This window comes from Electrophorus electricus, chromosome 25, assembly GCF_013358815.1.
Source record: "Electrophorus electricus isolate fEleEle1 chromosome 25, fEleEle1.pri, whole genome shotgun sequence".
In the NCBI taxonomy this organism is placed as follows: Eukaryota; Metazoa; Chordata; class Actinopteri; order Gymnotiformes; family Gymnotidae; genus Electrophorus; species Electrophorus electricus.
In genome coordinates this window covers 11,810,761-11,836,652 of record NC_049559.1, presented here as the reverse complement: position 1 = coordinate 11,836,652, position 25,892 = coordinate 11,810,761, and the positions used below count along the sequence as shown (strand labels likewise).

The 25,892-nt window shown below is 42.6% G+C and overlaps 1 protein-coding gene across 3 annotated transcripts; it reads right to left on the bottom strand.

Annotated features, from left to right (window-relative positions):
- Window positions 1–10,686: 10,686 nt before the first annotated feature.
- On the bottom strand, window positions 10,687–24,023 carry epc2 (enhancer of polycomb homolog 2 (Drosophila)). 3 transcript variants are annotated; one of them, XM_027016910.2, is made up of 14 exons: window positions 23,377–24,023; window positions 19,223–19,382; window positions 18,759–18,904; window positions 18,374–18,580; window positions 17,984–18,132; window positions 17,623–17,752; window positions 16,927–17,145; window positions 16,577–16,660; window positions 16,264–16,403; window positions 15,580–15,920; window positions 14,219–14,391; window positions 13,887–14,025; window positions 11,801–12,083; window positions 10,687–11,710 (listed from the first exon to the last, which is right to left on the bottom strand). In XM_027016910.2, the coding sequence occupies exons 1-14, from the start codon at window positions 23,527–23,529 to the stop codon at window positions 11,638–11,640; spliced, it is 2,397 nt and encodes a 798-aa protein (XP_026872711.2). In that variant the 5' UTR covers window positions 23,530–24,023; the 3' UTR covers window positions 10,687–11,637. The 3 variants fall into 3 exon arrangements, with proteins under 3 accessions (XP_026872711.2, XP_026872713.2, XP_026872714.2); XM_027016912.2 differs by having other exon boundaries at window positions 11,620–11,710; window positions 11,947–12,083; window positions 23,377–24,022; XM_027016913.2 differs by lacking the exons at window positions 10,687–11,710; window positions 11,801–12,083 and adding an exon at window positions 12,128–13,509 and having other exon boundaries at window positions 23,377–24,021.
- Between the last annotated feature and the right edge of the window lie 1,869 nt (window positions 24,024–25,892).

The following is a 25,892-nucleotide window of genomic DNA, read 5'->3' as shown; positions in this document are numbered from 1 at the left end:
AATAAGTGAGAGGCTTCTCTCCCTCGGTGCATAAGGACAGAAGCAATAAAGCTCGCTCATACGCACATCTGGCTCGAGTCTGATTGATTTTTCCTCCACAATTTGGTGTTGTCAGCAGGATTGCACAGCTCCGTACCCCGCAACTGAGAGGGAGACATCCATGAGGAAAAGATGAATATCCTCATCTCCTAAACCCCGTATTTGAAGGGAGAAAGGAGTTCCAGAGGCGGGAGCCGGACTGCTGCAATCGACCGTAGAGTGAACCGACGGTAAGGTGGATCCGGTGGCTGTTGTAGGGAGGTCTGGGATCTTGAGGCTCTGGGACCCAGCGCAGTGTGATGACACTGGGGCAAAAAGTGTATACTCCAAAAGGTGGACTGTAAGGAAACAGTGGCACCGGAGTCCCCTCCCATCAACAGACGCAAGTGGTAAAGACTCAACTCCGACGAGCCGCGGATCAGGGCCACTCGGGAAAGTTTGTTTTTAGTATGGAGGATGAGAGCATCAGCGTTGTGTGGAAGACTGAAGCCAACTGACCTAGAGTTAGTACCGATATACACTTTTTGGGATCGGGCCCCATTCTTATATACTGCAATTGGACACATATATGCACAAAGGGTTTGCGAGCTCATTTTAGATCCCAATACGCGCTAGGTTAAGTGATCGTCCAGACAGTGTTTACTGCCCTTTACTGACCCGCTTACCATGGTCAATATACAGGTTTTGGTACTCACTAGGGGTGCTCTTGTGCTTTCTTGCCCCTCACCCTAGACCCTACTTCCACATACAGATTGAACACCCTGAAAGCAGTCTGAGCACAGAGAAAGCTATAATCCCAAATCAAGCATATTGAATGGTGTCATATATACGTGGAGTGGGATGGTCCGTTCATTGGTCCACTACATCCCATCCCACCTGTAAGGGGAGGTTCATCCAGCTGTCCTGTCCACGTCTGTCTGTCTGTCTAATGGATCCCACTCTGAGTATATATGAATGGGCACCAAATGGACACCTGTCAATAAAGGTCAGGAAAGGGCAAGGAAGGCCCAATTGGCCCCAAAGCGCATCCATTCGCTCAGTGATGCCCCCTGAGGCCAAAAATGGAAGTGCCTGACCCCTAGATGTTAAGGAACAGTACGTAGCTTTCCCTCACTTGTAGGGTGACATGATTTAACTGGAGGTGTAATGGAGGCTCCAGAGACAACATATTAAAGTGCCAGACCCCTAGAGTTTATGGAACAGGAAGTAGTTTTCCCTAAGCTGTGGCAACCCGGCCTTCCAATGTTATTCGGGGCACCCAGATGAGCCACCGGTTGACGCTACAAAATCTTGGCCCCTCCCTAAACACTGTTTGTAAACATCCCATTCCAAGTATATTTCTATTCATATCTCATATACTTGTTTTGCACACCCTATAAAACAGTTGATTTTTGTTGTTTCTGATGATCTACAGGGACGCTGCTCCAATATGTCATCCATGAGGCCTCATACATCCCACCCATGAAGTCTTGTGACCCTATGTGGTCCTATTCCTGAAATGATAACCCTAACCCTTGATGTGTATGTTTTAGGGCTTTAAACACCAGTAGTGTAACATAGGAGCCCCAAACTCACTAGCTAGATACTAGACCTAAGTGAGTTGAAGTATCCCAAGTTTGAAATCTCTAGGTTAAAAGGTTTACGTACGCCAACTCGTAACAAAAGCTCTCATAGTCAATGCATATGAATAGGATAGGCCTAACTAACATTTCAGGGCCCTAAACACAAGCCATACAACGTAGGTGTCCAAAACCTGCTGGCTAGATACTAGACCTAATTGACATAAATTATCTAGTTAATTTAATGTCTAGGTTAAAAGGTGGGCATAGGCCGACTCCCAACATGTGCACTTCCACTTTCTGACAGACCCACTTCCAGTATATTTGAATTATGTCAAAGATATTGCAAGTGGGATCCCAGTCGAAGTATATTTTAGTTGTGTCAAATATACTGCATGCGGGATGGTGTCAAATTCAAGTATATTTCAACAATGTCAAATACACTGCAAGTGGGATGGTGTCCAAGGTTTCCAAAGTTATTATTGTAAAAGATGATTTTATATATGTAATTGAGTGTGTCAAATATACTGCCAATGGGATGAAAATCCCAATTCAGATGTCACTGAGTGAGTGTCAAATATACTGCCAATGGGATGAAAATCCCAATTCAGATGTCACTGAGTGAGTGTCAAATATATTGCAAATGGGATGAAAATCCCAATTCAAATATCTGTCGTTGAGTGTGTCAAATGTACTGCAAATAAAATCCCAATTCAAATATATGTCGTTGAGTGTGTCAAATGTACTGCAAATGGGATGAAAATACCAATACAAGCATGTCATTTAGTGTGTCAAATATACTACAAATGGGATGAAAATCCAAATTCAAATATGCCATTTAGTGTGTCAATATACTGCAAATGGGATGAAAATCGCCATTCAGGTATATTTCAGTGGTTTGTCAAATATATTGCAAATGGGATGAAACTCCCAATGCAAATATGTATCATTTATTGTGTCAAATATACTGGAAATGGGATGAAAATCCCAATTCAAGTATAGTCTGCCATCTGCCACACTGTGGTGAAATGTCGAACTGCAACAAAATGACCAATTTTTGATGATTTACAGTGTCCCCCACAGATGGGCTAGAAGTCCCGTGCCACCTCAGAGCGAGTTGGGGTGACCCACAAAGCGCCTCCGATGTGCCCCCCGGTTCGGGAAAAATCTGGGGGGGGCTGCGCGCAGTGTCCGCCAGATGAAGCGTATTATACTTGAATTGGGATGCTGGGGTACTATCTAGAGGGAGCACGGCATCCCTTTTTGGTCATTACATACCACAAGAATCTTGAATACCTCCAGACCGCTAAGAGGCTCAATTCTAGACAAGCCCGGTGGTTGCTCTTCTTCATGAGATTTGCATTCCGTGTGACCTAAAGACCAGGTGCGAAAAACATTAGGGCAGACGCCCCCTCGTGACAACACCATGCAGAAGCCCAATCCAGCAATCTAGAGCTGGTTCTGTCATGCACCTGTTTCCTGGCCATGTTAAGATGGGCCCTAGACCGGAAAATAACAGCAGAAAATCTACAACCGCACTGCCCACCTGACCATCTCTTTGTGCTGCTCAGTCACCAGCGAGCCCTGATCACTTGAGCACACACCTCCGTGGGGACAGTCCACCCAGGAGCAATCCAAACCACACAACTTCTCAGTGCTCACTATTGGTGGCCTGCCATGATCAGAGAGGTTGTCAGGTTTGTGGCCTCTTGTGCAGTATGTGCCCACAGCAAAACTCCTCGCACACTGCCTGCAGGTAAGCTACTTCCGCTACCCACTACTCCCCGACCCTGGTCTCACCTTGCTATAGACTTCGTCACTGGCCTACCTGTTTCAGAGGGCAACACTGTGATCTTAGTGATTGTGGACTGGTTTTCTAAAATGGTAAAATTCCTGTCACTGAAAGGTCTAGCCACTGCCTGGGAGACGGCGGAGCTGCTCTTCCACCAAGTATTCTCAGTGTTTGGACTGCCTGAGGACATCGTATCAGTCAAGGGCCCCCAATTTACATCTAAGATGTGAATTGTTAGGGAAACTGAACATCACGGTCAGCCTGACATCTGGCTACCACCCTCAAGCCAACGGTCAGGTAGAGAGGGCGAACCAGGAACTGGGTAAATTTCTGAGGGCATAATGTCAAAACTAGTCAAAGACCTGGAGTACCTACCTCCCATGGGCAGAGTACGCCCAGAACTCACTGCATCATGAAGCAACTGGGTTAACACCTTTTGAATGTGTCCTAGGTTTCCAACCCCCACTCTATCCGTGGAATCCGCCCACATCAGATCAGCCAGTGGTGGAGGCGTGGTGGAGGCACAGTGAGCGGGTGTGGGAGGCGGCACATCAGAAGTTGCGCAAAGCCATCGCCACCTTTAAGAGAAAGGCACACAATGTATTCACAATACGTCTTAGAAAGGCATTAAGCAAAGGCATTTGCTTATCCAGGCATTACGTTTTGGCTGAAAACCCAATGTATTGCACTGAAACCATGGTTAAGGTGATTAGAATGCTTGGAAATGCGGTTTTGTAGTCTACAGAAGTGAATGAAGAGAGTTGTAATGATTTTCAATGTGCTCTTTGCAAATGGATTAAAAATATTTTTTTCACATGCACAATTTTTTTTTCACTTGAAATGCATCTTAAGTGTTTTCCTCAAGTACATTAGATTTTGGTTGAAAACACAATGTTTTGCCCTGAAACAGGCTTAAGTCCAAGAACAGATTTCCAATTGCATGCAAATGTGATCATTGGCAGCTTGTTACAACAGCTTGTTTTCATTTTCACACAATGTTTTAACTTGAAATATATATCAGAAAGTTTATACTTATCCAGGCATTACATTTTGGATTAAAACACAATTTATTGCACTGAAACAGTGTTTAAGGCGATAAGAATGCTTGGAAATTCTGCTGTTAATCACAGACGTTAAAGAACAAACTTACAATTACTCAATGAACAGTGTACAAACATGTTAAAATGGCTTATTTTCCCTTGTACGCAATGTTTTCACTTGAAATATGTCTTAGAAAGTGTTTGCTTATCCAGGCATTACATTTTGGTTGAAAAGACAATCTATTGCACTTAAACAGTGGTTAAGGTGATTAGAATGCTTGAAAACTCTGCTTCGTGTACAGAAGTGTAAGAAGAGAGTTGCAATTACATGCAAATGTGATCATTGCCAACTTGTTACCACAGCTTGTTTTCATTTTCACACAATGATTTCGCTTGAAATATATCTTAACATTTTTTTTGCTTATCCAGGCATTACATTTTGGTTGAAAACACTGAAACAGCAGTTAAGGTGATTAGAATGCTTGGAAATACAGCTTTGTAGACTACAGAAGTGAACGAACAGAGTTGCAATAACACGCGTCACATTCACAGACCTGAACATTCCCCGTTTCCATGGCAACATAGTCACTTCCAGGTTTTCCAGTTTTCATCTCCATGGTTCCGTGTCTCCTCCCCTTTGTGTCCAGCTGTTCCTAATTTGTCCCTGATTGTAGTCCTCTGTAAACCCAGTTCCTACGTCTCCTGGTTGTCGGTCATTATCACTTTATCTCTCATTGTTTCTGGTAAGATCTCGTTTGTCCATGCTCCACATTCACCCATTTGTCCTAGTCCTCGCTCCTCTGCCTGTGTTTAGTTAGATCTCGTTTGTCCTCACTCATATTTGTTTAGTTATCTCCTTTTTATCTCGCTTCTCCTTCCTCGCCCCGTGTTCTCATGTTTTCTCCCCGCACTCTCTGTTTAGTTACCCTCTTGTCTGTTGCTTTCCTTGTTTCATTCTGCTACTTGTGTTTTCATCCTGGATATTGTTTGTTTATCATACATAGCCTGGTTCTGTGTAAATCCCCTCTTGTCCATAATTGTAATGTATGAGTATTTATGAAAATACAGCTATCATTGTTGTCCTCCGTTAGTCTTTCTTTAGTGTTTATTTTGTATGTGTGTAAGTTATTAAACATATTTAGTTGTTCTATTCCATCCGTCCCTGATATTATGGCTTCTCTAGTTAGTTCCGTTTTGCATAACACCCAAGGCACCAGCACTTCGCAAGTGTGTTCACTCACCACCCGTCCCATGTTACAACATGCAAATGTGATCATTGCCGAGTTGTTACAACAGCTTGTTTTCTTTTTCAAACATATTTTCACTTGAAATGTCTTAGAAAGTTATTACTTATCAGGCATTAGATTTTGATTGTAAACACTATGGCATGCCTTGAAACAGAGGTTAGGCGATTAGAATGATAGGAAACCCTGCTTCATTGTCTACAGAAGTGAAAATACATCCAAATTACATCCAAATGTTCTCTTTTCAAACAGGTTACAATAGCTTATTTTCTCTTGCATTTTTATTTTATTTTTTTACTTGAAATACATCTTAGATGTTTTTTCTCAAATACATTACATTTTGGTTGAAATCACCAAATTGTTATTCCCTGAAACAGTGGATAAGGCGATTGCATGACTGTAAACTGTGCTTCATTGCCTACAGAAGAACAAGAACAGAGTTGCAAAAACATGGAAATGTGATCTTTGCCAATTTGTTTACAACAGCTTGTTTTCATTTTCAAACAATGTTTTCACTTGAAATATATCTTAGGAAGTATTTGTTTATCCAGGCATTACATTTTGGAGAAACACACAATTGATTGCACTGAAACAGTGTTTAAGGCGATAAGAATGCTTGGAAATGCTGTTGTGTTTTTGACAGTTGATAAAGAACAAACTTGCAATTACATTCAATGAACAGAGTGCAAACATGTTACATCATCTTGTTTTCCCTTGCAAATAATGTTTTCAATTGAAATGCTTTAGAAAGTTTGCTTATCCAGTCATTACATTTTAGTTGAAAACACTGAAATAGATGAAAACAAGCTGTTGTAACACCTTTGTAAAGAGCACATTCAAAGTATTTGCAACTCTGTTCGTTCACTTCTGTAGTCTACAAAGCTGTATTTCCAAGCATTCTAATCACCTTAACTGCTGTTTGTGTTTTCAACCAAAATGTAATGCCTGGATAAGCAAACACTTTATAAGACTGTAAAGAACTCCCAGACACATGTAAGTGAGGATCCAATTGCAAGAGTTTATTGGCACTGACAGGAAGGTGTGAGAGGTGGATATGAGTAACAGTCGTCAATGCGGGGGGGGGGGGGGGGGGGGTCCAGACGAGGAGAGTCGAGAGTACCGTTCGCACTGCGTGTCAGTAGGCACGAATCTGAGTAATCCAAGGGGCTAGGAACGAGGCGTAGTCTGAGGAGGAAACAGAGCTCAAAAGCCAGGGGAATCAAAAGGAACAAAGAACGCTCTGTATGCATAGAGGGATACAATGCTTCGCGAGTTGGAGGTGGGAAACTGGAAGGGTATACATGTGACTTGAATGAGAGACAGTTGTTGCTTATCAGTACTCAGGTGAGGGGGACCTAAGTCTGGGCAGGGAAAGGCTAGTGGGCTGAAACGATGCTGTCAGAGAATCCCCCCTGACGGCCGGCTCCAGACGACCGACCCTGAGCCCCCCCTTGGTTGATCCTGGCCCCGAGAAGAAGAAGGCCCACCATGCTTGTCGGGATGTAAGTCTCTTGGCTGTCTTTAGGTACTCCAGGTTCTTGTGATCTGTGAGAATCACGAAGGAGTGTTGGGATCCTTCTATCCAGTGTCTCCACTGCTCTATAGCCAACTTCATGGCCAGCAGTTCTCGGTTACCCACATCATAGTTTCTTTCTCCGGGTAGAAGCTTTTAGGAAAAAAAGGCTCAGGGATACAACTTGGCTGGCGATCCTTATCTCTGCGACAGCACTGCTCCTACTCCTACCTCAGAAGCATCAACCTCCACGAGGAAGGGTAGTGATGGATCTGGTTGGTGCAGTACCAGAGCAGATGTAAATGCCTGCTTCAGTCTCTGGAAAGCCTCGTCCACTGCTGAAATCCATCGTAGCTTCCCTTTGGTCTGCCCCTTGAGGAGGTTAGTCAAGGGGGAAGCTATGGTCCCGAAGTTCCTTATGAACCACCTATAAAAGTTAGCAAATCCTAGAAATCTTTGCAAGTCCTTGACGGTCACTGGTGTGGGCCTGTCGGTTACCGTTGTAACCTTTTCTGGGTCCATGGAGATCTTACATGGAGAGATAGCACTGCCTAAGAAGGTCAGGGACGTCTGATGGAACTCGCATTTCTCTGCCTTCACAAAGAGGTGGTGTTTCCGGAACTGGGACAAAATGGCCACGACATGTTGAAGATGCTCTGATAAGGACTGTGAGTAAATCAAAATGTCATCAATGTACACAATCATGTCATGGAAAATCTCGTCCATGAAGGCCTGAAAGATAGAGGGACTGTTGGTCAAACTATAGCACATAACTGGAGTGGGAGGTTTAGCTACGGTGACAGCGTGAGCTCCAAGACAGCAGTTCCAACTGAGACCAGGATATACGGGAGTCATATTCCGCTAACCAGGGGTAACCTAGGATATTATTCTCTAGAGAGGGGCATGGGGGAAAAAAACTGAATGGTCTCAAAATGGAACAGCCCTACTTGGAGTACCACCGGCACTGTATGTAGTATGATTAAACCCCTACCGATCGGTTGATCGTTTAGAGAATGTATATGGAGAGGTGGGTTCACAGGTCTGGTGGGTATTCGCACTCTAGCAACTATTTTGGAACCTACAAAGTTTCCGGCAGCACCAGAGCGCACGAGGGCTGTAAACACCTCAGACTGGCCCTCCCACGACACTAATGAAGGCAAGTTAAGATGGCTGTGTTTACAGAAGAATATAGAAATTCTTACTGGGGTTGTACTCCTGTCCGCCCTCCTCCTTCGTCGCTTGGGACATCGTATGCAGAAGTGGGATACCATACTTCGTGAGTTGGAGGTGGGAAACTGGGATGTTATATGGGTGACTGGAATGAGAGACAAGTGTTGCTTATCAGTACTCAAGTGAGGGGGACCTAAGTCTAGGCAGGGAAAGGCTAGGGGGCTGAAACGATGCTGTCACAAAGAAATATTTCAATTGAAAACATTATTTGGAAGGGAAAACAAGTTGTTGTAAAACGTTTGCACTCTGTTCATTGAATATAATTGCAAGTTTGTTCTTTATCATCTTTGAAAAACACAACAGCGCTTCCAAGCATTCTTACAGCCTTAAACACCGTTTCAGTGCAATCAATTGTGTTTTAACCTAAATGTAATGCGTTGATAAGGAACACTTTCTAACACATATTTCAAGTGAAAACATTATGTGAAAATGAAAACAAGCTGTTGTAACAAGCTGGCAATGATCACATTTGTATGTAACTGCAGCTCTGTTCTTGCACTGCTGTACAGAAAGAAGCAGAGTTTTAAAGCATTCTAATTGCCTTAACCAGTTTCAGGGCAAAACATGTTTTCAACCAAAATGTAATAACTGATAAGTAATGACTTTCTAAGATACATTTCAAGTGAAAACATTGTGTGAAAATGAAAACAAGCTGTTGTAACAAGCTGCCAATGATCACATTTGCATGCAATTGGAAATCTGTTCTTGGACTTAAGCCTGTTTCAGGGCAAAACATTGTGTTTTCAACCAAAATTTAATGTACTTGAGGAAAACACTTAAGATGCATTTCAAGTGAAAAAAAATTGTGCATGTCAAATCTTTTTATTCCATTTGCAAAGAGCACATTGAAAGTCATTGCAACTCTCTTCATTCACTTCTGTAGACTACAAAACCGCATTTCCAAGCATTCTAATCATCTTAACCATGCGTTTCAGTGCAATACATTGGGTTTTCAGCCAAAATCTGTTCTATCACTTCTGTAGACAACGAAGCAGGTTTTACAATCATGCAATCGCCTTATCCACTGTTTCATGGAACTACAAGTTGGTGGTATCAACCAAAATGTAACGTATTTAAGGAAAACATCTAAGACCTTTCAAGAGAAAAAAATTTGTGCAAGTGTAAAAAAACTGTTGTAACCCGTTTTCAGAGAACATTTGCATGTAACTGTGTTCTTTCACTTTCGTGAATTAGTTTCTAATCATTCTAATTGCCTTAAAGACTGTACAAGACAGTGTTTTCAACCAAAATGTCATGCCTGATGAGTAATAACTTTCTAAGCCATTTTTCAAGTGAATACAGTAAGTGAAAAACTATATATATATATATATAAAATAAAACACCTTTAAGTGAAAACAAGCTGTTGTAACACATACCTGTTGTAATGAGACTGTGGTCCCGTGTGTTTGCATTTATGGCATGAGCAGCAATGGCCTAGAGGAATCGCTATTGTCCCCCACCACACAGCATCCGGCTTGGATACGATGCCTCTCACTCTTCCGTGGGATCTTGGGATCGTATTAAGCCTTCTGCTGTCAAGCGTACTGAGAGCCATATTGTTTCTTGCATCAAAAACCACCTGTGTAATTATACCATATTTAGCACAGCTCTTTTCGTCTTGCAATGAAGGGTCTAGAGGTCTTCATGTCTATAGCACCAACTATCCAGCAAGGAACAATATCTTTAATAAACAAAACAATTTACTGTGGAATGAGGTGCAGGCCATCGTTTAGGCAACTTGCACAACTCCTGGTTAATCTATATGGCTCATAGAACATGAAGATATTCCCACTATATATTTACACAGCATAATGGCATTGTTCCTGTGGCCAAGTAGCAGTTATCAAAACCATCTCTCAAGAAGGATTACTCTGTTTTCTACTGGAGGCAAAGTAAATAATCCCCAAGTCCCCAATCATTGATCTTGTACCTTCTAGGGCTGCTTTTAGCACTAAAAGGTTTTCAAAACTATTCTTAGAATGTCCAAAAAACCCCACTAAAGCAAGCCCTCCACACAGAACAGGTCCTAGGACTTTTAGTGTGAAGCCAAATATCACTTGGACAACAGCATCTAATCTAAATATCTAATGCACCAAGCCAGTTTTTTAATGTTTTCTGCCCTCTTGGCAAGGGTACAGGATAAACATTAGCCCTAACCCAACATGAATATGAGACGAGGCAAACCTTGTCCTGAAATCTTTCACATCAAATATCTTGTTTTTACTCGACATCCCCATCCCACCCTCGACTTAAAGAAGGCAAGAACACATAAAAATGGACATTTATTTGGTATAGATGACTGATGTATAAATTTAACCATTCACAGCAAGATGGGAGGCAGTATGAATGGCTCTAGAATATACTGCTGCCACCGCTTAAGCAACTGGGCTCTGGACCACAGTGGGAGGCTTTAAAATGTTTTTTGTTTTTTTTTGTTAATAGCTGAACAGGATCAAGTCCAAAAACCCCAGGTGCACCTCAGAATCACTTGTTAGGTTCACCAAGTCAATGGTAGCACTACTATAACTTCATGTTACTTGTTTCAACATCTTCAGTTGGATTTTTTCAGAGGAAATGTGAAGAAATGCATTCTAAGGGAGACTGTTCTCCAATTATAACATTCTGATTTTGTGGGGGAATAAAAAGAAAGCATAAAAAAGTAAAATATTGGAACACCTGTCTTTGATGTCACAAAAATTTGTAAATTATTAATTGCTTACCAAAATTAAAAAAAGGGGGAAAAAGTTAATTTGTGAAACCAAATTATACTGGGCCTTTTCCTTCAAATTCGGAAAAAAAAAAAAAAGTATTCTAGCTATGCCGCTATCCACATTTTATCACAAAATTTGATTTATTTGTACGAGATACAAAAATGTAAACATGGCAAAATAAATAGTTAAAATGCATAAATGTAGAAACTGTACTCATGCACATAATCCCTGCACTTACTGATGCACTTTCTTTCCCTTTATATTCAATTCGCTGTATATTCAAGTGCACAAGCATGATGACAAAATATCTAGAATTCAAGTAACAAATGACACTAATGATACAAATATACTATTTTACAAGGTAGTGATAATTCCCAATTTTACAAAATGTACACATATAATATTCACAAATTGACTTAATATTTTGATATGCTTCAATGTGGTACAGGTCCATGGGTCAGCTCACTCATCTCATCAGCATTCGGTGAGCTGGCGCTAGGAAGGGTAGGCTATGTCACCTCCATAGCAACTGTGGTCTCTGCCATTCCATTAAGTGCTAGCCTTTCAGGCTCATGTTTATCCCTGGGGGAAAAAGTGGCAAAAATCATCAATTAACACGATCAAGAACCGAGTTGAGTGTGTGCGTTCGTCTGTGTGTTGCAGTGCTCGGACCTAGCGAGGCTGCTAATGGCGGTGCCCGGGGCGACTCTGGGCACGTGGTCTGGGCTGCTGGCCACACTGGCCAGCTTCAAGGCAGGCGGCGAGGGGGCACAGGGCCGGGCAGAGTGGTGTGCGTGAGCGGGTGACACGGCACTCACGCTGCTCAGCGGACCAAGGCCATGGGGGAGCGACTGTGGCACGCCGGGTGCCGGCCTGGGGGGGCCTCCTGACGGCCGGACCGAGGAGGTGCTGGAAGCTCCTGCGGCAGGCCGTCCGAATTTGGTCTGTCTGGGACCTGCGGATGGGGGTGGGAAGCCGTAGTGGAGATCAGTGAAACCAGCAGCTCAAACACTGGATGCATAATTGTCAGTGACATCAGACTGGTTCTCACGCAACATGTTATTGGTATTCAGTGAAGTTTTGCCTGAGCATTTCAAAAAGTCAAATGCCACTCAGACGATGAAATAGAACTTCCATTTGTTCAGCAATGAGAGGTAATAACTCATCCATGTCTCCAAACTCACGCTGCCAGCACCAGTGGGTACTGGATGACCAAGTACAGTACACAGACACACCAACACAATGTAGTTTTACTTTTAGGAATCTTAGAACCGACAACCCTCCTGCACTTATGCTCTTGACTGATCAAACTCCCATCCTTCAGGACACGTCATCTCCAGACACCCTACTCATTACGATGACACTGTCTGTCTGTGCCACAGCCAACCTAAACCAGAATGCCCCGTTTGGAACGCAGACTGGGATGTTATCCTGCTGCTTGATTTACCCCTGAATTGTGGTGTGTCCAAGCGAGAACGTTTCAGCAGGAAAACTACTTTGGTGGTCCATGTGATTGAAATGTCATTTGTTAAAAGCATGGCCTTAAAAGGCCAAAGCAACCTCTCAAGCTCTCTAAGGTATACATTTGTAAAAAAAAAAAATATTTAAAGCTAGTGCAACTTGTCCCTTCTGTCCCATCATCACTACTGTAAGGTTCTGATGTTTTTTAATGACAATACTGTCAAACATCTATTTACAACCGCAGCAGTTTTGTGAGTCTATGGACACCAAGTCCCAACACGTCCTCTAGTTAACAGCTAGTTCTCTACTTTCCCTCCAGTAAGAGAACTCATCAAGGCATCCAGATCATATGTACACCTTAATGCCTGTTTTCTTTCTCTCTGCCATCTGATATCCAAGGTCATAAGGGTCTCTCTTAGGGCTATCGCAGTCTCTGTCCCATCCAGTCTAAACCTGGATACCATCACTCCAGGTCTATAGATGCCAGGTCTTGACCCTCAAGATTTTAGGAACTACCAACCTATTCTAACCTTTGTCCTTCCAAAATTCTGGCACTTGTGGCATCTCAGTGGAAAGACCATTTAACTTCCAACAACCTATTAGAACGGCTTCAGTCTGGATTTAGAGCACTGAAACTGCTCTGGTAGGGGAACATGTTACTCCGATTCTTAGTTACCTACACTGGCTTCTTGTCCTGCCATCACACAGAGTAAAAAATCCTCCATATGGTTTTTAAGCCAGTTCTTAGTCTGGGATGCCTTTACCCTCCTTCCTTCCTATATCACCTTCTTGTACACTTTGGACCTCCGATACTCACCTGCTCTCTATCCCACCCTCCAGGATCCATACTTTTGCAGCTTGCACATTAGTATACTTGGGAATACTGTTCCTTTACACCACTGCTGTTCCAACTCACTTTCCTCATTAAAAAAAACAAAAACAACAAAAAAACCCCTATAACTACTGAAAACCTCTCTTACAGAGTGCCTTTCTGTAATATCATGTGACTAAAATATGACTTATTCTAGACCTATATCATTTAATTTTGTTTATACTATAGGGCCGTTCTTTTAACTTCATCTTGGCCTGAGTTTATGTACTGATTTTGTTTTTAAATTTGTTTTCTTTTTTCATCATCTTGTTTTACTTATTACACTTTGATATTATAATCTGTGTTCATGTAGTGTTGTTGGGTAACCTGAAAGCTGTTTAATAAAATCCTGTTATTCTTAGTGATTCACAGGTCTTTCTGTACCACTTCATTACCAGTGTACACGGGTACTCGTATGGAGCTTGCCTTGACAGGGAAGGATCCCATTGATGCCTGCTCTGTGGGGTTTGCTCTCCTGGTTGGGGGCACTGACCACAGCAGAAGCAGCAAAGTGTGCACTGGCCGAGTCCAGAGTCTTGGACACGGAGTCCGTGGAGACCATGGTCTACAGAACAGACGCAACAGATAGGGGCATCGGTCAGACTAATGCACCAATAGTGCATTACTCAACAGTCCACAGAACTTTTTTTCCTCCCTGCAGTAGTAAAATGGTGTCATCTGAGTAGATTTAACTGGCTATAACACAGCAGCAATGCCATGTAATGAAGCAGGAAGTGCCGTGTGTAAGATTAACGTACAGTCACGTGTGAGTGGGAGCGTTCAGGAAGAGCCGGGATGTGCTGCATGGTCTGTGGCAGTTGGAGGCCCTGCGGTTGGACGCCCTGCTGGTGGATGGACTGGGCTATCTGTTGCTGCTTCATCTGCTCCAGCTGCTGCTGGTGGGACTGAAACTGCTCCTCTGTGATTCCTCCTAGAAAAGAGAGAGAGAGAAATAAAAAGGCAATGCTTAACACTGAAATTAGAGGTGCCCAGGAATTTGGAGAATAGATGACCATTAATAACTTTATTGGTCTCGACTGGTTTACATTTTACATCTGCTTTTAAAAATGTTTTTAAAGATTATGTTAACAGACTGATATTTGTAATGCTTATTCAAAAACTCCTTTTGTTTTTTTTGTCTGGAATTTCAAATTCAGATATTAAACAAAGACACATGAAGTGATTATATGGTTTGAATTCTGATTATGTACAGTAAAAATAATAATTTATCATTTTCTTCCTGTAGATGGCACAAGAGTGCTTCCAAATACAACAACTGTGATTTTTGCGATCTGTCATTTAAAAATTCACAATTGGAAAAAAAAAACAACTAAATTTGTTCTACTTTCAGTGGATTATCAGATTAATAACTACATCAAGCCACAGCTAGGTAGATTAAAATATACTGTCCGCGTGAAACAATTCACTGTTCTTGAGCTGTACAAATGAATGAAACAGTATCAAAAATGTAGTCTGAAGCCTAAACTAAGCTGAAAATGGTTCAAAAGAGATCTTGTTTAAAGCTACGGTTTCTTACACGATCACAGACACACACACAAGCGCAAACAGCTGTGGTCCAATCTGACTGCCTCCTACAGTTTCCTAGAAGGACAGATTGTGAAGTCAAACCTGCTGGAGGCTGGAGGTTTCAGGGGAACTAGAGGCCACTCTAGCCTCCTGCTAAAACCATCCTGCACTGTAATTCTGCTGCAAGGGAACACTTATGTAAGCTTGCGGTGCACCAGAATGTTCACGCAGGCTCTGTCCAACCCTGGGTCCCGAAGGCAGTCTGAGACGGAGCCCAGAACACACTGAGCAAGAAGGGAACCCAACGTACTTCAGCACCGAGCCGAGCGGAGAGCGGCAGGTTGGTCACTAAACACATGATGTGCCAGAAGGGGGCTGACCAGAACCCTTTGAAGTTTACTTTTCATTTCCAACATGTACCGCGACTTCTCTTAAAAACCAGCTTCAATAACGCCAGAGGAAATGAACGGTTTAAGAATAAACACAATGTGAATCCACGACTGTAATACGACTGTTTCCCCATCAACGGTGAGAAGCCGTGCCACAGGTGTTTTCCAAGTAGAACTAAGGCAAATGCTTCCAAGTATCAAACCTGAGAGGCTGGTTCTGGAGTTGTTTGCCACCGCAAATGTTCCTCTGCCCTTCCTGTCATCGTGCTGAAGGGCGTCCTTCTTGCTCCCCTCTTTCCCATTTTCGTGAAGGGGACGTGGGCGGAAATAGCGCACCCTGCAGGCCTGGATGTTGCTGAGGAGCTGAGCCAGCGAGCACTGAGGGTTTGTCCGGGCTGCAGGGGGGGTGTGTGTGGCCGCGTTCACGTGTGTGTCCGTGTGCATGTGGTGGTGTGTGACAGATGCAGTGGAGGGGCAAAACACATCTGGGTCCAGGAGCCTGAGCGCTCGGTCCAGGTCTGATGAGGTTCTGTCCAGCACAATCCTACCATAGTATTACAAAGATGAGTCAGAGTGAGGTCAGAGGTCAACTAGAGAGCATTTCATTAAGCCTTCAAGAAAAAAATTGAGGGGTAAAAGTAGTAAAATTTTTAAAAAAGAGAGAAAATTTTTTACTTCAAATACTAATGCTGACTGTTCAAGTATTGACAAGACACCTTTGAGTATGTGAATTTATGGCTAAAATTAACCTCAGCTATCATCCTACAAATAGCAGGCAGACAGTTGTAATACAGAACAGTATAGAACAGAGGCAGCTGAAATGGTCAGAATGCAGAACATAACAGCAAGGTGTTGGTGGTGGTGGTGGTGGTGGGGGGGTGTTTTACCTGCCGCCCCGGCCCAGGCGCCTGTGGCTCACCCCTACCCAGCGGCGGGGCACAGACAGAGCCGTGAGGGAGTTCCGCTGCCCTGGATCGGCCAGCCAAGCCAGGCCTGGTGGAGAACACCACCTTTGCTCGCCAAGAGGCTATGTACATACACATGCACACACACACACACACGCATACACAAACACAAGAGAGGTGAAGAAACAGCTCAATAAACAGTATTAGAATGCGAGACATCAGCTGAGCTCGGCAGCAAGCAGGGCGCTGCCGGCTTATAGGACACTACTGGCTTACAGCAACAGGAGCAACTTACAGCAAGATAATGGCACCCATCTCTGCGTCTGAAAATGAAAGCCCCATCGGGGTCATTCTCTTCGTCTGGCTCAGAGGAGGGAGACTAGCAGGGAGGAAACGGAAGAAGTTACATTTCACAATACACAGCTAACAGTGTGTTACACTAGCATCAGCACAGTCATTTTTAGCTTGTTCTTGCGCGCCAGGCCGTGACCAGAGACCGGAGTCAGGAAGGTCACAACAGAGAAAGCAGCAGACACGCAGCAGACAGCACGTCAGGGTCAGGGCAAATGAGTGAGGAGCACAAACTCTGTAGAAAGCCTGACCCAAACCACAGGCTGGTCCACAGGGGGTAGCAGGAGAGCTCACCAGAGGAGAGTCCTCCTCTCCAGAGCTGTGGAAGTCGTATTGTTTGATGTCGCCATCGGCGATGGCATGTGGGCGCTGTGGGGGCCGGCCAGGTGGTCGTGGCGCTGCATCCAGCCTGGGTCTCCGCCCATACTTTCTGTGCGGCCGGGTGAAGTCGAAACGGGGCTCTGAATGGGCAGAAAGGTGGCGTGTGGGATGACTGGGCTGCTGTTTGTGTGTCTGAAAAGAGGAAAGGGAGAGCAGGCATCAGGATAACAGAGGAGGGGGGAAAAGTGGGCATCAGGATCAGCGAAAGAGGGAGGGAGACCGGGCCTCAGGACAACTGAGAAACTCAGTCCAAATTTCCTGAGTCACAGCAAATGGAAAAAATATTTATGATGCATTTTTCGAGCCAAGTTGTAACATGGTGGCTTTGTTTGTACACAGAGCTACATTTATCACTGATTCATCAAACACGACAAACATTCAAATCCAGAGTCTTTTGTGACGCACTAGTAATTTGTAGTAATACCAATACCCTCACTGAGTAATACTACGGTAGGATTTTTATTTACAAGTAGAGCACAGTGTTATTAAATGAGAATCTCAAAATATCACTCCCATGTTTTCCAGGGTCAATGACAACCAGGTGACAAAGCAGGTCCCATAAAGAATCCAATAAAGGATTTCATTACAGGAAGCAGAACGAGACATCACCTTGATTTTGCTTTCCATTTTATGCCTGTTCCCATTGGGGAGACATACTGGAGCAGGAAACACCGCCTTTTCTGCCAGAGGTGCAGAGACTTCCTTCAGCACCTCTCCAGAGAAGTCACCCATCTGGTACCTACAAACGCAGCCTTAGGTGAGACACAGATTTCCATTCATTCATTCACTCACTTACACACTGCTTTGGAGATTGGGCTTTGTCTTTGTAGACAACTCACACTCACAGCTGCATTCAAGAGTATGGCAGTTCAGAAAACTACACCTAGTTTGTGAGTTGGTCAGCGTGACAACGTGTGTGTGTGTTTGGAGGGAGTGCATGTACGTGTTTTTGGGGTGCGTGTGGCTCTACCTCTTCTCCACCACTTCCAACGTGAGGTGCAGTAGCTCTCTCTTGCTCTTCTCCCTCTTTTTGATCATCTCCAGGATGGTGACCGTGCGGCTGAACTCCCGCCTCAGTTTCAGCATCTTCTCATATGAAGCCTCATCGTTCTTGCGGTTCTGCGGGGAGCCCAGAGGACATGCTACAAATGAGCCCACAGGGTTAGCCACGGCACATACCTTCTCAAGCGCTACGTCAGAAAGAAGAGCCCAGCTGGAAACTCCTGTTCTAGAATGGGACCTGGGAATCAACTTGGGCTGAGGCTCCTTATTGGATTTGACGCAAAACGATCTCTCCTCTGAAATTTGTGCTATATAACATGGCCCTATATTTTCTCCAGGAGGCGACTAGGACAGCTACCTTCCGTGTCTGCATCTTCTCCGTGCGTCGGCGGAAGGCCACGTAGGCATCGTTGTTGGTGGAGCCGTCGCGCTTCTCCTGCTTGACCTGCGGGGTGAGGGAAGGCCCCCGGCAGTTTTTCCTTTTGCGCACCCAGTAGTCGTACACAGACTTGAGCAGGTAGTCGTCCTCATTCAGCAGTAGCTTTGCCTCCTGCAGAGTGACCAGCTAGGAGGTAGAAGCATAAGTACAGGGTCAGGGACACAGGAAGACAGCTGGGCAAAAACTAGGCCTAGAATCTCAGCAAGCTATAATCCTGACCTTTAGGATGGACAATCAGTCGGTCAACTTTGGCGCACACACGGCCAAGATGGCAAAAACTGGCATGTAACGAGCATTTCGTTACCTGGTTGCCACTGGCTTTTTCCAGTCGGTCCACCATGACCTCGAACTGCAGGGGTTTGAGCTCCATCTTGCGGTTGAGTCTGTTCAAGAGCATCTCGTCCTCCGAGTCCATGTCATAGTCTGGCTGCTCGTTGTCTAGTCCGAATGCTGGCAGACACACACAGGTGCACGAACAAACACATTCGCACCAATGTACCAAGGAAGGAAAGGGGTGGAAGAGTGATTCAAGTTGATTCTGACTCAGAAAGAGGAAAAGTGAGTGTGTGACAGTGAGAGATTCACATTGCAGAGCGAGTCACACTTCAAAGCTTAACGCAATAAAGAGCTCAATTGTAACTTTCTTTTTCACTCTCTAGAACATTTGATTTCTTATATTATACTATATTAAAAATAACAATAATAATAATAATAATAATAATATTCAAAACTCTGTAACGATGCTACTAAAGCGAGAGAGCAACTCACGTTGGATATGGATGAGCTGTTTGGTCTGGCGGAAGTCTCCTTTGTACAAGCGATCGTAGTAGGTGATGCTCCCTTCGACCTCTGGTACAGGGATGACCATGCTGTCTCTCTTCTCCCTGAACACCTGCTGGGCGCAGATGGCCCTCTGGAGATGGTGTTCCTGTGGTGGAGTGGAGACCAGGGCTTACATGGCATCTTTGTTACACAGAAGGAGAATCAAAGCTGATTGGGCAAAATTACTACAGAATGTGTGTATAATATATTAATATAGTGCATAGTATAGTGTACATGGTTACACACTGATACAAGAGCATAACTTTGGGAACACATGTACTGACAGAACGTTTAAGGAGAGAAAATAAATAAATAAACAAAAATTATATATTACTGACATTTTTATCCGCATCCTGGAACTTCAAGGTGCTTGGCATTTATTTTTAGCTCCGACAGCTGAAAAATCCCCAGAGGGGAACAAGACTAGGGCTGGATTTCCAAGCATCACAGAATGTGGGACAGTCTGATGCAATATGATGAACAAAACTGTGAAGTTTCCATCACTCATTGGAAGCAGGCTACTTACAGGGGTTAACTGGAGGTTAGCAATGCAAACACTGTCTACCTCCTGTAACTGCAGCTCTGGGATTGTATTAGTTTAGACTATTTAAAATGGACTTTTTTGTTAATTTTATTGAATGTTTAATAATATTGGGAAGTGTTAACATCCATTACTTCCCTTACTATTCCCTCAGCGCTATTGGACTGTTTTAAATTTTCTGCATTCATTTTGTAGATTATTTAAGACTGCTTTCCCTTTGTGCAGCTCAGTTTGTATCCAGATGCTAAAGGCATCCATGTCCGAGAGGTTACCGGGGAAAACGGTGAAAGAACCCATTTTTATACTGGATACAGTGGAAAGCAGGACATCACTAAAGTGAACTGAGAGAGTAAAAGCTGTTGAATAGACAGTAATAATAAAAGCTCATTAGCCGTCACAGAAGAGCATCGAGCATGTGTGTGCTAACACGTGTATACACACACACACACACACACACAGTGGTGGAATAAACTACAGCTGATGAAACTCTCTGCAACATCGTAGACATTACCCAGTCCTTTAAACAGATAACACATAAATTACTAGGTACAGCAAATGCGATCAGAAGAACTGGTTTTGTTATTCATCATGATATTTTTAATAGATTCAGATCAATCAAATTCCAGACCTTTGCTAAAAAAAACCCAAAAAACATTTAACTCATGATGAGTAACAGCAAGGACTAAGGAGTCAATGATCGACTTAAATATGTGCAGCAAACACTTAAGCAATAAAGAATAAATAAATAAACTTAGGGAAGAAAGGGTAAAACATGTACCCTTGTGGTTGGCCAGTCCATCTCAGCAGCAGAGACTGTTTTCAAGACACTTTGTGTGTGATATCGGGATAAGTATGCATTTACCCACATGGTACACTACAGTACCTTTTACATCAGGGTTCTGCAATAAAGTCTGTGGCGACTTACGAGATGGCCTTGCCGATGTGACTTTTCATTCACAAGTTTATGAAACGGTGTTTTATCACTCCAAAACAAACAGAGTGGACTAGAAAAGGTCAATTTTCTAATCATAACTTATGTAGCTAGGCTCTGTCAGCAGGCAACCTCCCACCAGCTCACTGAAAGGAAGAGAAAGCTTGACCGTTACAAACACCCAGTTGGTTTGGATGCCACATGAACTACAGTGGAATACCAAATGGGCAGGCCTATAAGATATGAGTAGCTAACAAAGTGGCCAGTGATTGGTGGCAAAGTGGCAAGTACAGCCTAGGTGTAGGGGTCGACCGATGATATGGATTTTTCATGCAAACATTTAGAGAGCAGGGAAGCTGATGTATAACACGGAGCAGTGAGGACGATATACAAATCCAACATCCTGTTGAGGTTTCTTTGCACCTTATGAAATACACCAATTGAGTAATAACAAATGAGAAAATTGCTGAACTTAATATTTATTTAACAATGTTATTGTCTACATTGGCCCTGCTTAAGGTGGGGGTTTGATATGGGGGAACAACCTTAGACTGGGGGAGGGGGCAAGGATGGGGTATAATATGTAGGGGAGGGAGGGGGAAAAAAATAAAAAATAATAAAAAACAAAAAAACAAAAAAAACCTGCCGATGCCAAATAGCCAAACATCGCAAATGGGCATTCAGTCACTACCCAGGTATTTCCAAGTGTATGGTTGATTTTAAATTTTACCTGTTGCTGTATACCACCTAAACACAAGTTGGTGTGACAACTTGGCCATGTGACATTTTTCAACTCAACAGGATTGTCCCAGTCTGACTATAGAGTGCCTGCCTGCAGTGCCTGTGTCAGCGCCTTTTTAATTCCTAGTTGAAAAAAATTACAGTGTTTCTTTTACACTAAAGAAGGACAGCCTGTCTTGTATTGACATGTTTCAGCATCCGGGATTGTTAAGTAGACATATTTATCAGCTGTATGCCAAAGAGCTTTTTCATGTTACGTATTTGATTATTTATTTATTGTAAAAATATAGGAGATCTATTAGCTAAAGTAAACATGGGCACCTATAATAATTCCCACGATACTATAGCACAACAAAATCAAATACATCACGCTTTGAAGTCTCTTCTTGACTTTGTTAAACTTTTCTGAATAACACCAACAGATTTTCCTAGTTCTCCTAAACATTCCAATTTAAAGCAAAGCTAAGTGATTAAGCTTAATTATTACTGATAGAGGTTAAATGTGCACATGTAGTCAAAACCTAGCGTTTGTCCTGACTATAATAGACCATTATAGTAGACTGAAACTGTATACAATGGATTATCTTGCAAAAAAATATAGGAAAAATGAAAATATTTTTGCAAACTTTTGTTCATCACTTTGCAACTTGACTGAAGATATCTTATGCAACAAATTAGCAATTAACTAAAGTTAGTTTTTTCAGGTGCAGGATTCCAAATAATTCTCAAATTATTCACACTTTAAATAAGTATATATATATATATATATATATATATATATATATATATATATATATATATATATGAATGAATGAATGAATGAATGAGAGAGAGAGAGAGAGGTTGATTCCAGGTGAGTAACTGTGTACTGTGATGAGATGTAAAGATAATAAATTGCAGTGAAGTAGTTTCCAGAGAAACAGGACGTTTTCGACAGATGTCCATCAGTTGTGCAAGCAAAGTGCTTCTAAATTAGCACGTAAAAGAACCAGTTTACATATGAAAAAGTAGATGCTTAAATTATAACATGGGGTTCTAAAGCTCCAAGAGGGTAGTTCTTTTAACACCATCAGAATTAACAATCTGTTGTTTCCAGTGGCAAGCCATTTTAACACTAATGGACACGACATTAATGACATATGAAATAACTGTTCGAAACTTCCTGTTTGTCTGGAAACTCTGTAATAAAAACTTCAATATTCATCCATCAATCATATGTATGCATGCATGTATGTATGCGCAGAAACTGTACAGCAGTCATTTACTTCACAAAACCACTTCCTATTCTAACAAAGCCTACTTCCTACATTTGATAGCTAGCTAAATGTCATTTAACAGTTAAAAATATAGCATATTTTAATTTGACAGTTTTGCTTTAATACATTCCAATGGAAAGAGAAAACTGCACGGGTGCTAAGTTCAGATGTCAATAAAGTAGCTGAAATATAAAGCATTTGTAGTTACGCACAAACTACTTAGGTAGGTAGCTAGCTAGCTTACAGCGTGCGTGGAAGTGGCATGGCTTAAACCGGCCAGAAGCGCCGCTCGTTGTACGCAGACGATGACGCAATTTACGTCAATCTAGACCCGATTTACGCAAAATGACCCGACGTCACAGCCCAAAGAGACCAATTATCACCTTGCGTACGTTCCCTTTGTGGACGCCATTTGCGTACAACTTGCGCTCCTCAGCCCCAATATCGAGCATATTTTTTTATTTTTATTTTTATATTTATTTATATATATATATTACACGTACAATATGGACGTACTGAAAGTAGTGAAACGCTGTTTGCGTATATTACCTTACGTAAATACATAGTGAATACGCATAGCCTGGCACAGCCATAGACCTTATCAAAAATATAATTTAATACAAAAACATACCGATTCCTCTTCTTTTTCCATTCCAGTTGGCATTTGTGGAACCGCTCGGTTGATGGAAACGCAGTCGTTTAGGTCCGGAATATCCCCATTGCGGTATATAGGAAGAGGTTTGGCGGCGTCTAGCGCTCGCGCTCGGAACGATAGTTTACTCATTGTTTTCGCCGATCACAAAAACACAGAATGTAAAGGAAACATGGACCCAGCCAGATTTAAGCCAAATATTCGGTAGAAATACAACAGGGAGCCGACTTTTTTGCTATGATCGAACTCATTGACTTCCCTGCGATCGAAATCCCGTGGTATAACCAATTTCTAACGAATTACAATGTCTTCAAAGCCTTTTTTCTAGAGTGGTCCGCTCTCAGAGCCACCGAAAACATGGCGGACATGGCCAGACAGCAGCTAAGCAATCCCGACAGTCACTGCGAGACAGCCAAAGAACACGAGCCGCGTTGCGCGCGCACCTCATGCAACATGCAAGAAGAAATTATTACGAAACGTAGGTTAGGCTGTGTGAGACTCAGGTTTTGAGCGGTTCGCGGCGTTGTTGAGGCAGACGGGACGCATTTCAAAGTAGATATATACTACTGCTTATCGCCCTAGTTACAAATGCAAAAGCTATTGGTTCTTTATAAATCTGAACAGCATTACTACCCAAGGTCTTGTTGCGTGACTTGGTATGACGAGAGCGTCCTCTACAACCCATGACGTATTATCTACACAATAATATGACCAAAAACAATAAATAAGTGAATTATATCTGAACCACTTTGTGCATTCCCATTTTACTCCACAATGATGTCATTTTATAGGCTTGTCGATTTAGCTGTTAGTGTTTCATGCCATCAAACGTTCAGTAATTATAGGATTAACAAATGGCATAGCCCCCCCAAGCCAAATAAATTAGTTTACTGTTTTAGATATATGCAAGTAATATAAATTAGATAACCAGTTTTAGAATATAGGCAACCTTTAATTAAGTTACAGAAGACACTGAACAAATATGACCACCCCCCTCTTTAAACTAAATCACATACTTTGAGTTTTCATCAATGCCTTTGAAACTACCTCTTCCTGTAGGTAGAGCTCTTTGACCTTGATTTTGACCCATTAATCTTCCCACTGATGTCTGTCTCTATGAACTGTTGATAGGGTAGACAAAACAATGTAAACACCAGAATAAAAAAGGATCAGACTGCCTAAAGCTGTTTAAATAGCAATGCTCCTGCATCTTCATCATTTATTAATAATGTTAATGATTCGGCTATAAAAAATTAAAGGGTGATGTTAAAAAAAGGCTAGTTGTAAAATGCACTGAAACATTACTCTATTTTTTTACATTTTTAATCTCAAATAAACATTAAGTGGGCAATGCTTTTATTGCTGTTGGATAGGTTTTTCTTCATAGTGGTTGAATTTCCCACTAGAAATAGTTTAAAACTATTGTTTGCTATGTGCTGTTCAACAAAGTTGCTTCCAAGGGACACAACCTGTAGTAGTCTGTAATAGGCATGCAAGATCACCTGCAAATACTTAAGAAAGTTAACAAAGCATTAGCCTTATTTTTATCAGGACAGTGGAGAGGACTACCCTGAACCCTTGTTTTTTGTTGTTGTTTGTTTTTGTCTGCTCCTCCACCCTTCCCAAAACTAAATTGAGAACTGGAAATCAAATGTTGGGCTCTCAGAGTGCACTGCTAGTAGCACAAATTACGCCTGTTAAGACTCTTCCTGCCATGGGTGAGTCATCCAGTCCTGGGCATGCTTAGGAATCTAATGGAAGCAGATCTAGAGTGGAGTCTAGAGTAAAAGGAGCATGTTATCAGAACATGGTAAAGAGCTGTTCCACAAAGTACCAAAACTGACCACCTGAAGCAGGGAGCTGCATCACATCTGGGAATATTAGCAGCAGAGAGCTACCAGTGCAGTAGCGAAGATCACCGAAATACAGGGGCACATTCATCAGACTGCTGTGTAGTTAAGATAAGGTTTCTGTTCTATTAATGGTATCACTTTAGAACATTCCTTGACACTTTAGCCTACAAATGAATGCACCCCTCTGTATTCATGTTGACTGGTCTGTCCTATTTCACTAAATTGGGTGTCATGCTGTGAAGTGTGAGCTATGGTGTATTTAAAGAGCAATTCCACACAATAAATCAAAGGCAGCAGAAGACCTGCCTCTGGCATCTCTAAGCAAAGTTCAAGTGCTTAGAGGAAAACAGGGAGTTGAATTTATGGCAGAAAGTCTTGGAATTGGACGTAGGCCTCCCAGTGGATGACAGAGTTATTCAGTCACATAAAGGCATTCCATCTGACTACCTAAAACAGGGACCAAAACACTTGTGTGCCATCGACTGCATTATTTTCAGGACACATAAATCCAACTATGAGGAATGCAGTAGCATTCCAGGAAGCCAAGAGTCACTATGTGAGAATGAAATAGCGGGCACTCATTTGTGGTTGTGAGTAATAGATTTGTGGTGGTGTGCACACACCTCAGTGGCTGCTCTAACT

Excerpts from the sequence above, each read along its gene's own strand:
- epc2 (XM_027016910.2), bottom strand. The coding sequence starts at position 23,529 with ATGAGTAAACTATCGTTCCGAGCGCGAGCGCTAGACGCCGCCAAACCT. Across the intron at positions 19,383-23,376 it reads TGGAAAAAGAAGAGGAATCG|GAACACCATCTCCAGAGGGC; the intron begins GTATGTTTTTGT and ends ACTCCACCACAG. Across the intron at positions 18,133-18,373 it reads AGAAGATGCAGACACGGAAG|AACCGCAAGAACGATGAGGC; the intron begins GTAGCTGTCCTA and ends GGCTCCCCGCAG.